At 38.0% G+C, this 13,965-nt stretch overlaps 1 protein-coding gene and 1 long non-coding RNA gene across 2 annotated transcripts in view; one reads left to right on the top strand and one right to left on the bottom strand.

Annotated features, from left to right (window-relative positions):
- LOC134804691 (basement membrane-specific heparan sulfate proteoglycan core protein-like) overlaps positions 1 to 13,965 on the bottom strand; it is a 185,765-nt gene that overhangs the window by 5,384 nt on the left and 166,416 nt on the right. The window contains exons 52-70 of the mRNA XM_063777814.1: positions 13,648 to 13,859; positions 13,105 to 13,290; positions 12,787 to 12,892; positions 12,471 to 12,579; positions 11,924 to 12,153; positions 11,465 to 11,592; positions 9,853 to 10,131; positions 8,784 to 8,951; positions 6,984 to 7,138; positions 6,374 to 6,503; positions 5,369 to 5,526; positions 4,717 to 4,924; positions 3,973 to 4,155; positions 3,727 to 3,868; positions 3,176 to 3,308; positions 2,671 to 2,840; positions 1,388 to 1,620; positions 728 to 876; positions 218 to 325 (exon numbers count right to left, since the gene is read on the bottom strand). Of these exons, the coding sequence (XP_063633884.1) occupies positions 218 to 325; positions 728 to 876; positions 1,388 to 1,620; positions 2,671 to 2,840; positions 3,176 to 3,308; positions 3,727 to 3,868; positions 3,973 to 4,155; positions 4,717 to 4,924; positions 5,369 to 5,526; positions 6,374 to 6,503; positions 6,984 to 7,138; positions 8,784 to 8,951; positions 9,853 to 10,131; positions 11,465 to 11,592; positions 11,924 to 12,153; positions 12,471 to 12,579; positions 12,787 to 12,892; positions 13,105 to 13,290; positions 13,648 to 13,859 (3,187 nt within the window). The remainder of the gene's footprint in view (positions 1 to 217; positions 326 to 727; positions 877 to 1,387; positions 1,621 to 2,670; positions 2,841 to 3,175; positions 3,309 to 3,726; positions 3,869 to 3,972; positions 4,156 to 4,716; positions 4,925 to 5,368; positions 5,527 to 6,373; positions 6,504 to 6,983; positions 7,139 to 8,783; positions 8,952 to 9,852; positions 10,132 to 11,464; positions 11,593 to 11,923; positions 12,154 to 12,470; positions 12,580 to 12,786; positions 12,893 to 13,104; positions 13,291 to 13,647; positions 13,860 to 13,965) is intronic.
- Positions 1 to 13,965, top strand: part of LOC134804946 (uncharacterized) — a 371,780-nt gene that overhangs the window by 225,894 nt on the left and 131,921 nt on the right. The window lies entirely within an intron of this gene.

Here is a 13,965-nt window from a genome sequence, read left to right as displayed (position 1 = left end):
ATATGATACCGTGTACATTTTGAGTACGTGTACTCAAATATTCCGAGCTGTAGGTACAGTGTGAAAGTTTGGTTTCGTTGCGGATTTTATGCTTTTATTATAATTTCATTCCCTAGATCTATTTAAACTGGAGGAGTGTACATTTAAATTTTAGAGAAAACGTTTTTTGAAGTTTTAGTGAATATGTTTAAACGTAAGAAACTGAAAAGCGACATACGTCCTTGATGCATCCGCTGAATCCACCCGTCACTTCCACATTCCTGTTCAATACAATGTTCGAGTCGTCCACGCCACCCACGTACATGGGCGTTTTCAAATGAAGCTCCTGTAAATATAGTTTCAATACTTATAATGTTTTATATAAGGAAAAATATTTCAAACATGAAGATAGCTAAAGTAACGATTTTATTAATAATGTAGCTAAGTTGTAATAGCATACGAAAAATAGTACAAAACAGTACGCTGCCAGGAACGTTCAGTTTCTTATGCAAATTTATAACTATCATAGAATAGTTTGATCTATGTTAATTCTGTATGACATTTGATATCACAAAAGTGCGGTAATGACATCATCAATGTCGAATTTCTATGAAAATATAACGTTTATAATTACACTACCAGTGTTCTTTTCAAATCAGTGCCAACTTAGCTTCTTAGACGGACCTTATTAGACGCCTTCAGGAAAGGACGTTTGATTTCTATAATGTTCCATAATGAGCAAGCTTACCCCACGTTGGTTGGGTTGAGGAAGGATATTGGAGACAGTTTCGCTGTTGATGGTCAAGCGCACTGTGGGGCCGGAGCGCGTGAGGGTCACGTCGGTCCACTCGTTGGGACGGAGCAGCCGCTGGCTGGCCAAGACGGCGGGTTGATATGCTACAAAAAGTGTACCAAAGTCACTTACACGTCGCGGTCTATAAAGTACTTACAACTAAATAGGAACTTCAAAAACTGTTATTTTTACAATGATTCCCAATACGTTAAATCAATAGTTATTTGTTTTATAAGGGGGGAAAGTTGTTGTTTGACCCCTCGTGCTAATATTGCAGGCCAGGCACATTCCTATCGAGTGAAAAAATTTCATCACACCAACGCAAGGGAAATACTATCAGTAAAACATTAGAAAACAAAACCAAATGAACGGTATTAAATATTCGTTCAAAATTGTCACTTAGGTAAAAGTAAATTCTACCAGAAGACATGAGGAGATTAGGTACATAGGTAATTCAAAATTTGCATCATATTACTTTGCCCCATTCGTGGATAAAATGCAACTTAGGTACTCATCAGTTTTTGAAGAATAAAGAGAACCTTGACGAGCTTGAGTGGTGAAAATTTTATTACAATGCATGTACTTATTGTTTATATGTATACTTGTAATACGCACAGTCTCCCGTTTGATAGCGGAATTCCAGACGTTGATCTTTAACGGCGAGTGATGTAAAGCCTCCGTGCCCCTGCTCAGACTCCGCGCAGTACATGATGATGCCGTCGGTGACCGGGCTCATGGCCTTGATCTTTAGGGACATGTACAGCGAGCGACTGGACGGCGGCGCTGGGATCGCTAGGTATGCGCTGCCGGTGAACGCGGGGTATTCGATGGACTGTTGGCGTTCACAGCTGAAAAACATTGACACCTTTACGTACAGGGCACAAGGTACCTACGGGTTCACTGTCGAAATTATGTTGTAGATAAGCAGGTTAATTTTACAATTGGCCTGATGACAGTAACAAAGAATCATGGAAATAATTCAAAGAAACATATATTTTAATACGATTCTAAAAAATGGCCCAATCTCAGATTAAACATTAGGATTATTAATATATTCAATAAAATAAAAGTGCAAAATTCTCCAATCGGCCATTTTGACTGAAACGCGAATAAGAAGCGAGCTAAGGATTGACGTCATCAATCCATGACATATTTCTTAGAGCAACATAGACAACCTCATTGACTGTAATCCATTACGTCCTCACCAAAGAGTTTGGAGGTTCAAAAATTTATTATTTCGCCACTAAATATTTATTATGTCCAAAAAAACTGGATTACCTACACGATATAAAGTAAATATTTATTTGTTATTATATAAATAAAATTCTAAATAATACTATATTTCACCAAAAAACTTTTTTCATTATTTGGCAGAATGGAACTATCATTGCCATGTTGGCTGTCGTAATTAGAAAAAATTAAAAAGTAAAACCGGCGCTCGGTGATTTTCACTCAAAATTTACATGTATCTAAATAATTCATCTTAAATTGCAACCGTGTGAGAGTTTTTGTATAAAATGAGTTATTATGAAATTTTTTTGTAATGTATTTATCATCCCTAATCGTAATATAATATGGTGCTGAATTAACAATATCATTCGGATTCAAGGGAAATTCGTAACTATAAGTATGTAAACAATGTCTACCACCTTACCACCAACTAATTTATGACGTCACAAATGGCGTGCGAGGCGTTTTCGCGCGAGGTTTAAACTAGCTATTATAAAATGGAATTATTTATGTTAAATCTTATGAGTATAGCTGAAATATTGTGTTTTTCGGAACCAATACAAATGTACCGACAATATTAAAAGGGATTTCAAAATTTGTCATCAGGCCAATTACACATAGAAGATTACAAATCAATCGGTTGTGTATAAGAAATACTGGATGTTTACTTATGGCCAGCGTGTGTGATCGGACAGGAGCACTTGTAGGTGCCGCCGACCTCGGTGCACTTGCCGGGGCCGCAGATGTGCGGACGGCAGCCTTCTCCGGTGTGGTCGCAGTTCTGACCCGCGTACCCAGCCGGGCACAGGCACACGTAGCCACGCTCGTTGCGAGCCTCCTGAACATCAAATACAGTTGCCTTTAATACCTTTAAAACGGACTGAACATTGATTGTAGAATAAACTTTGAAGTTGCTAGATTCTCTTGAAATTATTCATAATTTTTCCTGAAATTGAAGACTAACACACACTAGGAGAAACACCTTGAAGAAATAGATTCTTGTAGGGACCTATGGTCCAACAATTTTAATTTTAAACCATTCATAAAAATAAATATACAATTTAAGAGGAATTTTAAACTATTGTTACTCCCAACGTGTACTGTGTACTGCCTGTACCTACACAGTATAGTTATGACTGTCGACGGATCGTTACCTGGTAGACATATTGTTACCTGGCACACGCCTCCGTGCAAGCAAAGGTTAGGCGAGCATGAATCGCATTCCGTGACCTCGTACTTGTAGCTGTTCGCCATTATGTCCTGCTCTTGTTTACCCAAAATGAGCATTCCCACACAGCCGGTGAACCTAGAACAAGACAATCGTCACAAAATCGATGAATTTAAGGATTATTTATATTTATAGTACAATTGAAATATAATTTCAAGGAAAGGACTTCAAGCAATAGGACTCAAAGGGTTTCGGTTCTACATAAATTTGAATTCACTTTGCAGTGACGCTCGTGCGGGATTGGGTAGTATAAGTACCTAAATAAGTATCCCCGACGATTTGCGAATGTTAAGTTGAAAATATTGTGACGTAGGTATGTAATTGACAATTTATGATGGTTATGATGAACTAACCTACATTATACATATAAAAAAGAATCGAAGTCTAAGAAAAAAACATGTCCCGTGTTTGACAGCTGAAGTACCTATATGGAGCTGTGTTGCGCCATATTTTTCACGGCAACCGGAGGATGGTCAAATCACATTTGTTTGCTTACCCTGGTGTATTTGCCAGTGCGGCTGGCAGCTGCAAGTTGTCTGGTACTCCTCCGATGTACAGCGGGTTGTTGAGATCCATTACAGCGAGCTGTGTCGGGATCACGGCGGTAAATGGTCCAGCGTCGTCTACGTTCATTGATACTGAAAAAAAAGTAAGTTTTTACATCAATTTTTGTTTCGATGCCAATTTTGTTTTGCTAACCAAAACTTGGGTTATGCAGGTCTACGATATAATAAAAATTTACCTTTAGTGTCCATTCGGCTCAGACGAACTGTATGCCATGTGTTAAGTTGCAGAGGTCGGTCTCCCATGACTGTGATTGGCCCGGAGCCAGCATCGAGCACCATCTCTGGCTGGCCGCTGTACAGCCTTAAGGCTACGAATGTGCCAGTTCGTCCATTGTCGAAGAGAATTAGACCGTCGGAATCTGCGAAAATTTGTGCATGTTTACAGCTATTCCATTGATCACAACATAGGTACAGCTTGCGCACGATATAGAGTAAGTGGAATGAGCCCCCACACTCTCCCCACGCCAGAACGCTAGGTTGCTGCGCGAGCCCTCCCGCTTCCTAAGGCCTATGGACCCCATACACTAAGTGTATATCTTCAATCCACCGGTATCTACAATATTTTCGGTCATCGATGATTTAAGTACTTATAGTAAATATTATTGTTATAGTTTATAGTATCTGTGGTTGCTTTATCTGTGGTCACTTACTTAGAATAAAAGATGTCGTCATGTTAACGTGACTGTTGTTTTGTTAAAACATTATAAAACTATTATATGGCGCAGCCGGTAGGATACATAAGGTGGGCTGAAAATGTTACCGGTGAACTGCTGTCATGTGTTGTCATACTTATCGAAATCCATCAAATCACACAAAGTTATTAAATAATCAAGCAATATAAGTTATTAAATAAGCAAGCATATGTATAAATAAATTAATCTAAATATTCTGAGCGAACAAATAAGTCAGATGTATTTTACCAGTAGGTTTGAAAGAGATCTCGATGTCAAACTGCGTGTAGGCATCCGGCAAGTTGGGAAGAGCCAGATAGCTGAAGCGGTTGAACTGCGGCACCACGCCCGTCACCTTCAGCACCACGCGCCCCTCCGTGACGGTGCGCCCGTTGTTCACGCGGCATATGTACGTGCCCGCGTCCGCTTCGCTCACTGGATTTATGTACAAGTTGGCCTGGAACGATGTCACTTTTTATTTAAGCACAACAGTTGACAAACAAATGAAATCTAAAAGATTTATGATAGTATATTGGAGAGACAAGTCATTAATTAATTATCATCTGTATCTATGTCAGTATACATCTCATAGCTATCAACGTATAGGAAGTTAATCTAATTAAAGCCATCAGACATATTGGAGCGGCGAAAGTGCTCACAAATATCTGAACACGCCTCTATTGTCAAGACGCTAGAGTGCGTGTTCAGATTTTTATTTATTTATTAACCATCTACAGTTTTTTTCATAATGTTTTCTTTCAGGAAAATGCTAATACTGTGCTAGGTTATGGAAGTGTCTCTGACATATGGTCGCACGATCTACGGACAGCGTGATAATATCAGTTGCCACCTCTTTCGGTAAGGTGTCAAAAAGTGTCGTTTGCTTTATCACGTGGCCTACCTCATTGGCCCTGGCACCCGGAGCGAGAGGAGCATATTCACGTCTCCATTCGACTGTCGCGCCCGGCTCGAGATTAGGGCAAGGAAGGTAAGTCGGTTGCCCAACGCGAGCAGTGAACGTAGTGTCCCGGATGGCCGGATACTGTGGGCCAACTGGCGCTGGAAACAACCGCATATGTTAAATGTAATATAAAATATAAATAAATTATACAAAGAAACTTAGGTTTTAATAAGTCTCTTGATATTATATTTCTATCAATAGCATAAATATATAATAGTACATTATTGTCGAGGCTCGGAAGTAGCTACTTGCAGGCGGAGGATTCGTTTTAAACGGACGACCTTGGGAGTCCGTTTAATTGAATCCGAAGCCAGCAAGTAGCCTTCCAGCCGAGTCATATATAGTGCTTTTCTCAAAAATGGTGCAAGAAATATAAATATCATAGAAATATTTTACAAAAGCAACTTTCTTACGTATATATTTTCACAGAAAAAAGTAGAAATAATTGAAAAAATTAGCTTTGCCGCCTTTTTATTTTTTTAATACAAAAATAGAAGTGTATTTTTCTGCCGAAAATACGCCAACCTATTTGAGACAGCTAAATAGTCGCGGTACTAATCATCTGTTTGGCTGTTTAATGGGCCTGTGCCTTCATTTGATATGGCCATTTCAACTTTTAAAAAGTTTGGAACTCGACAAATAATGGAATTTGTATGCAACATTGCAGTCCCAAAATCGAGACTGCAATGTTTTTAACTTTTTAATTTTTGACTGACCATAAACTACGCGCTTCGCAACCTATTTTTTAAACGGCAAAGTCGACTTTGCCGTCCATTTTTGAGAAAAAATATATGACTAAACTAAAAGAATATTCGTAGGTTCAACTGAGTTGGACAAATCTAGCCTAATACCAAACGACTTGTGGGCCACCAAAACTATACAGTGTACACCAAACATAGTCTAAGAAGGTTTTACGATAAACATAGTAATAAATTAAGTACCTACCTGGTTGTATTTCTAAATTGAAGTCATCAGAAGAGGTTCGTTGGTACTGGTCGCTCCCGGTGCATCTATATGTGCCAGCGTCAGACTCCGCAACACTGTTCAGAATCAGAGACGAGCCTTCGCCAAAGCGCTATTAAACAAATAAAATATGTTTTAAGTTTATTACCAAAATATAATTTCTACTGTCCTGAAAAAGTAGGTACATACCTATATTTACAGTCATTCCTGACATACTTCAAATAAATAAAAAAACTTATAATAAAAAAATAGAACCTAATGTGTACTGTAACGTACCTACCTGGCGTAGGATGGTATGGTATATTCTAGTATTGTTACACAGCACGAGTATACATGTAGAGCAGACTTTTTAGTAGTTGTATGTTTAGAATAAGTTTATATTTAATTGTTTATTTTAAGTTTAGTTTTAATTGAGCTCACTGTAAGATTTAGTCAATTTGTGTAATAATATCCTATCATATTTATTTATTTATGCATTTTGACGTACATATCATTCACATATAACTGGCGCACTCGGTAGGATCCGAGCGAAGGTTTAAATTAACGAAATGTAAATCAGATTCCCTCAAGTAGGTTTAATAAAGTGGTTTACCTGCTGGTCAACGTGCTGGCGCGTGCCGAGTCGCTCCCACGTGGCGACTACGTCCGGCCCGGCAGTTCGGCACAACACTTCAACGTTGTCGCCGACGCGGAACCGCCGGTTTGGCTGGCTGATCGTAACTAACGCCTGCTCTTCTACAGCGGGCCCTAAAATATATCAATGTGTTACTGATATTTACTTTATTAGTAAAAAAAACAGACAGTAAACTTTTTTTAAATACCAAATATTGTTGAGTGATTGACTTAGATTTTTTTTTGAAAATTTAAATAATGCATTTAGAAACAAAAATATCAGGAAACCTTGTCACAATTGTATTCAGCGTCTATTAAATTGACGCCTGTGTGAACTGTCACCTAAGTACTTACCTTTTTATTACCTATCATAAAAATTGAAATGAGATGATACACGCATAAAGTAACGGTGAGAATATGGCAAGTTAATATAAGTACATATATTATTAGTACTCTTTATAGTGATAGAAAATCGTACCGGATTAAGAGACACTTATATTTTCGCAAAAAATGGACAACACGTCACATGTAACATGTAGGTAAGCATACGTGTAGGTGCCAAAAGCAGTCATGCGCGTAAAAGCTTGGTAAATAGCTGCAGTGCGTGAAATATTGAACAGACTCACACTCATACATATTGCGCAAGCGAAGCGATAGCAATAATAATCTGCACAAATGAGTACGGTTAATAAACTTAGTACCTACTCCTGTAATGATTTTCTTACTTTAATTAGCAGTTTATTACAAAGTTAAATAGAATACATTACAGACATTTCATTACTATCACCCATATATCAAAAAACTGACAAACGTTCAATATGAAATTAAGTTATTATTAAAACGGATAAAGGTATTGAACATTTGGCACTTAGCTTGTTTCGCCTCAGGGTCTCTCTATTCAAATGCATTAACTTAAACAGTCCCATTTCAATTATATTAAAACGCATTACTAATTGTGCATAAATGGAAAGGTACTTACTTAACCTACGGTATTTTAAATCCCATATAATTCTACTTAATAGCATTATTCTTACGTTAAATAATGTTCGAAGTAGTGCTATTTATTTTAGTAAACGAAGAATTAAGAATGGTGGTCGGGACCAAAATAATAAATGACAAAGTTAAAGGGAAATTTAAGGGCTTTTCTCTTGTAAATTTAATTTGCACTAAGTGGTGGACACATTCAGATTATTGTAATACCCCTGCCATTACAACAATGAAGTTTCAAGGTGTCATAGGTAGGTACATGCATGTAGCAATAATTTGTGAAGTTAGTAGTTACTTAATCGAAGAAAAGATGAAAACTACAAAATTAATACGAGTAGGTATATTAAGTTGAACATGCACAAATGGAACACATTGGTTACGGATTTTCAGACGAGGCAGACATTTACATCTTCGGTTATAATTGTAACACATACTCGTAGGTTAAAATATTCAATAAACAATAAAATAAAGTTTTATCTTATGTTTACATCTTACTTAATTGATCTGTTTAATATTAAGCTAGGTTTACCTACTGCCGCGCCTTGACAGATCGATGTATCTATAAATATTTGGTGTTTTACATCTGAATAAAATGATTTATCACAGCACGACAGCGTGTACCCATGTACAACACAAGGCGGATTTATATAAACAAGTACCAACGTACACTCTTGCTTACATTTTAGTCAATACCCATACAAGGTAACAATATAAAACTGTCGTACTTAAATTCCCACATAGCAAACTGGACACACACCCACAAAAAACCCGAACACACCTGCACCTGTATTACCGGTATATGGCGGATAATCCGAAAGAGTGTTCGACATCTGCGTGTTCGTTAAACATATTTCGTCGCTATGATCCTCGCAATCGTTGCGTCCGTCGCATATGAGCTCATTGTCTACGCAACTAGACCCGTCAGTACAACGGAATTGCGTTTCCGAACACTTTTCGAAACCTTCGTGCGCGAGGAGCAAAATCATAAGACATAATTAGAAATAATAAGTCTACAAGTAGTATTAGATTGTTAACTGCATTGAATAAATTCAAGTACTTAAATAAATAAATTATTCTACCTACTGAAGATATTCAAATAGTTTTACACGGGACGTCATGCACTAACAAGTTAAGCCTTCCATATAGGTAAGTATGGGCTCGAGATTTGAAGTCACGCATACAACAACAAAATCATGTAATGACAGCGAGATTTAGAAATTAGTATTATTCTTTTCGTACCGATAGTAAGTTAATCGCCAACTGCAAAATGGATCAAAAAATTTCTTCAGCGTATTTTATTTTGTTAGCTTAATATCTTGCACTTAATAAAGTCACATTCAGTCATTCATTAAAAAGATAAAAGGAAAGTTAAGGGCTTTTCCCATGCAAATTTAATTTGCACAAAGTGGTGGACACATTCAGATCATTGTAATAGAACTGCCATTACATGAATGAAGTTTCAAGGTGTCATAGGTAGGTACATGCATGTAGCAATAATTTCAATACTGCTTTTGAGATTATAAGTAGGTACTTTATGTTGCTGTATGAGTACAATCAAATCATTCACCTCAACTCTCCTGGCGATATCTAGTAGGATATAGGTACCTTGTGTAGCTAATAATATCTATGACACTAATTTTGTACATAATTATGTGACGTGACTGCATATAGTAAGATTAACTTTTTAGTGCACGACCCCCCTTAACATGCCAAGGTTATTAAAAACTATTTAGCACGGCGTTGGAAGCATGATGGACACTTTTATTAAAGATTTTATTATTAGGAACGTTAGCTTGAACTACATATATACGGGTAATTTAAAAGAACACAAATATGGTAAGAACATTTGTATTATAACTGACCCTCGATTTGGAGGTTGATGTAATTTCTAATAATATTTCTTCCGTATTCATCCTTAATAGTGCAGTCGTAGCGGCCGGTGTCGGATATCTTAGCCGGATTAATATAGATGGAGCCATCGTTGAGCACGCGCGTGGAGCGCGGCAGCGGGCGGCCGTCCTTGGTCCAGGAGGCGCGGGGGCGCTGCGCCTGCACGGACGAGTCGCAGCGGAACCCCACTCGTTGGCCCACGCGCGCCACCTGTTCGTTATCGTGCGACACCGATGCCACGCCCTCCGACTCTATGAACGTCATGGTGCCATGCAATCATGTCAGTTTGGCGTACGAGCATAATGGTGATGTGAGAGTCATACAAAATGAATTATCGGTATGAGCAGGTCATGAAAATGGTGGCAACCATTTGATGATTTAATGGAGTTAGTGCCGACGGTGAATAATACAGAGCTTGTAACCAATGATGTACCTATATAGTATCTAAACTTTAATGTTCGCTAATAAAACTTTTTTTAATGGATTCGATTAGCAAGATGAATTTAATCGTATTGTTCAGCTCAACTTATTTTGTGTGTTTCTCTTTTGTAGGAATGTATATGAATGATAAATACTGGCTAAACCACGTTACTCTATTATTAATTAAATAGGTACAAATAATTAATCAGAAATGTAAATTTTATTACCTAACAGTTGACCTCCTCGTAAGTTCTGGAGGATTCATAAATTTATATTACTTTAGGTCTAAAGTACTGATTGATCTAATCTATTGTATGGTTATTAAGGAATCATCTGTTATAAATAATATTTGCAATAATTTATTAGCACAATACAAACGTTTGTTAACTAGAGTGAACTTAGGTAATATTCTAAATATTATATTAACTGTGGGTGAGAAACTTCCAGAATTTGCCGTAGGTATAAAATTATAAGTGTGTGCAATATTCAAGTGCGCTTCTGTGTCAACTTTTGTGTTTAAAGCTTTAACTATGCGTGAAGGTATATTGTTGCTAATATTATACATTAAGGTGCCTATGCCCAAATAGGTAGGGAATGCAATCTCGATCTCGCGAGATCTCGGACGAATTTTGGTAGTAAATCTCGATTTTTGCAATCTTCGTCGAGATCATGATTAATATTTTCGAGTTCTCAAACGATATTGCCAGATTGATGCTTGTGAATACATACTTTGTTTTGAGTAATATTTTTGAGCTTAGATTCATGTTATTCAGGCTCTGATATTAAAAAGGACCGGCTTTAACTGACGATAAGAGCGATGTATCGCGTGTGCGGAAGAATTTCGCGTATGTACCTACAGTTATTTTTATACCTATGCTTTGCAAATATAACCGCAAATAGTCTGAATTGGTAGTATATACTGAATTATTAGGCATTTTTAATCAAAATTAGTCATTTCATTCTTACTTTGTCAAATCTCGATTTTTAAAGTTTGACGGCTGAGATCTCGAATAACTCAATCTCGATTCAGATTTTTCTTGGTTCGAGATAGCATTTCCTACAAATAGGGGCTTTTTCTTATATAATGTATTTGTATGCACTACTATTATATAATTATGTACACGTACAGCTCGGACGAGTAGGTAGTATGAAGTGTTTACGTACCGCTGACAATAACTTGAGCAACACCGGAAGCTTCAGCGACCACGTTTTTGGCAGTGCACTTGTAGAACCCTTCGTCCTCTACCTCGATGCGTCGGAATATGAGCGTCGAGCCTCTCTTCTCTACACGCCTGTAATTATTTAATTATATCACTACAATTTAGTTCATATAGTTATGCATTCAATAAATAAAAAGAAGTAACAGTCCTTAAAATCTTGAATTAAAATACTTAGGTACCTATGTTAGAAATAACACCTAAATTGAATGCAAAGTTTAACCCTCTGCCAGGGTAGTCTCGAGAATGAGGTCAAAAATAAGAAGCACTGTTAGGTCCAGAATACCTGCCTAACTTACCTTGAGTTTGAATTAACATATACCTAATACCTACCGCTATCTCACGTATGCGCAAGAATTTAGGTTCTTAAAATGCAGTTTCATAGTTATTCGAGTACTGTAGGTACCTGGAGAAAGGCTTATCGACCGGATCCCAAGAGACTTCGCGGATATCGTCACCCTCAACGATGCATTCGACGGTGGGCGACTGGCCGGGCGAAACGGTTTGCGAGGCCGGGTGCAGCGTGACGCGCGGCGGTCTCACCACCTCGAGGGTGAAGTATGCACTGCGCAGCACGTACTGCGTGCGTCGGTCTACCTCACTGCATTCGTACTCGCCAGAGTCGTCCTTCGTTGCCTGCTCAAAATTTTAGGTTGTCAAATGATTTTGGTAAATAACTAAGTATAAAATAAACTGTGTAGATGTGTTGGTTGCCGTTATCGACGTGACAGCGTGATAATGACAGTGTCTGTCCTCTTCCAATGGTTCGGTGATGAAAAGAGACATTTGCTTTATCACGTGGTTAATAGCATACACCATACGCTCGCTAGACTAGATGTACAGATCGATTCATCAAAACCAGAGTGAATGGATCGAGTAAATGTAGAAAGGAAATATGAAGGAAAATATGAAGAATCATTAGTTATACATATTTATATAAGTGAACAACTCACATTACGGATTAGTAGTTGGTTGTTGTTGAGTTGGGCATTTCGCTGTAATGGACGGCGATCGCGTCTAGACCACTTGAGATCGTGGTCGTAGTCACCAGTGTAATTGCACCTGTGAACAATCAAATTATATCAAATTATTTAGAAACATTATATTATTCAATGATCTTTTAACCAAATTTGAAATGTGTATGTACCAATATGATCCTTATTCATCACGTCGATTTTCAAATAAGATCTACTCTTATCTAGGTAGATAAAGGTTTATAGTAGGAACAGGCGAAACCGAATTTAATCTGTAGCTGAATAAAAATATTACCAGAGGTTGGTGTCCTGGCCTTCCGCGGCATACTGAGGCTCTGAGGTTAGCTGTTGGTCGGGATTGTACGTTTCCTGATCCTCGAATCCTGATCCATCGTCATCCTCTGAATATGAATATCATATTAAAGTAGTTATACACATTATACGTATTGTGCATTCATATTGATTTACAATTTTGTCATGGTGCTGTTTAGGTACTCTAGCTATAAATAATAATAAGTATACAATGTTACGATCTTAAATTCACAACCGTTAATAACAGAGATAATGAATAAAATATTTAGTAGCAGGATGCTTTGAAGATTTATAAACCCACCGTTGCCGAAGCCGGCATCACCCCGATAGACTTCGACGGTGAACGGTTCGTCGACGGACTGATCGAGCGACGTGGCCGTGCAGATGTAGTCCTTGTTATCAGCGTCGCTCGCCGCCGCCAGCCGCAGCGACGCCACAAGCGGAGTTGGCGGCACGATCACGCGCCCTCGCCCAGATTGGTCTCGCACTGTAGGTATGCAGATAAAAATTGTTGTGTCCGAGGTATTTAACTCTTTTAAAAACTAGTGACAGAGGGTCAGCCAATGTGCTGCGGGGGTTTTACATTTAATTAATTTAAGGTTTATTTTTACCTTGAGCCAATAAAATTTTTGTAAATCAAAATATCTCACACCTTACGCAAGTAGTACCTAAGATAGGTACATTATTTAAGACTCGACTCAGACTAGTTAGTGCTCAAAAGGATTAGGTATAACACGAATTCACTTACTTAGTGCTAAGAGAAAATAGCTTGTGCAAATCATTGAACGCTTTGACTATCTGTCGCTTCTTCTGCAGGTAATAAAACACTAGATAGGTCACTTACGATGAATTGACACCATAGGTTCCGGGTAGCCGTTGGCTCTGCATTTAATTTCCACGGGTTCACCCAAGCTGACTCTGATTAAGCGGTCTGGTGTTATAGTTATCTCTGGCGGGGACCACACTTTTAGCGTGGCTGTAGCTGTGTCGTTTCCGGCTTTGTTTACAGCGTTACAAATATACTCTCCATCGTCGTTAACGTCGATTTTCGAGAACCTAAATACCACAAACATAAATATCATATAAGTGGGTGTATCCTTTAAACGTTACCAACACATCATGGAATGGTTATACCTAAGTTAAATAAAATCGGGCAAGTGCG

Source organism: Cydia splendana, chromosome Z (assembly GCF_910591565.1).
Source record: "Cydia splendana chromosome Z, ilCydSple1.2, whole genome shotgun sequence".
NCBI lineage: Eukaryota > Metazoa > Arthropoda > Insecta > Lepidoptera > Tortricidae > Cydia > Cydia splendana.
This window is presented reverse-complemented; position numbering and strand designations above follow the sequence as displayed.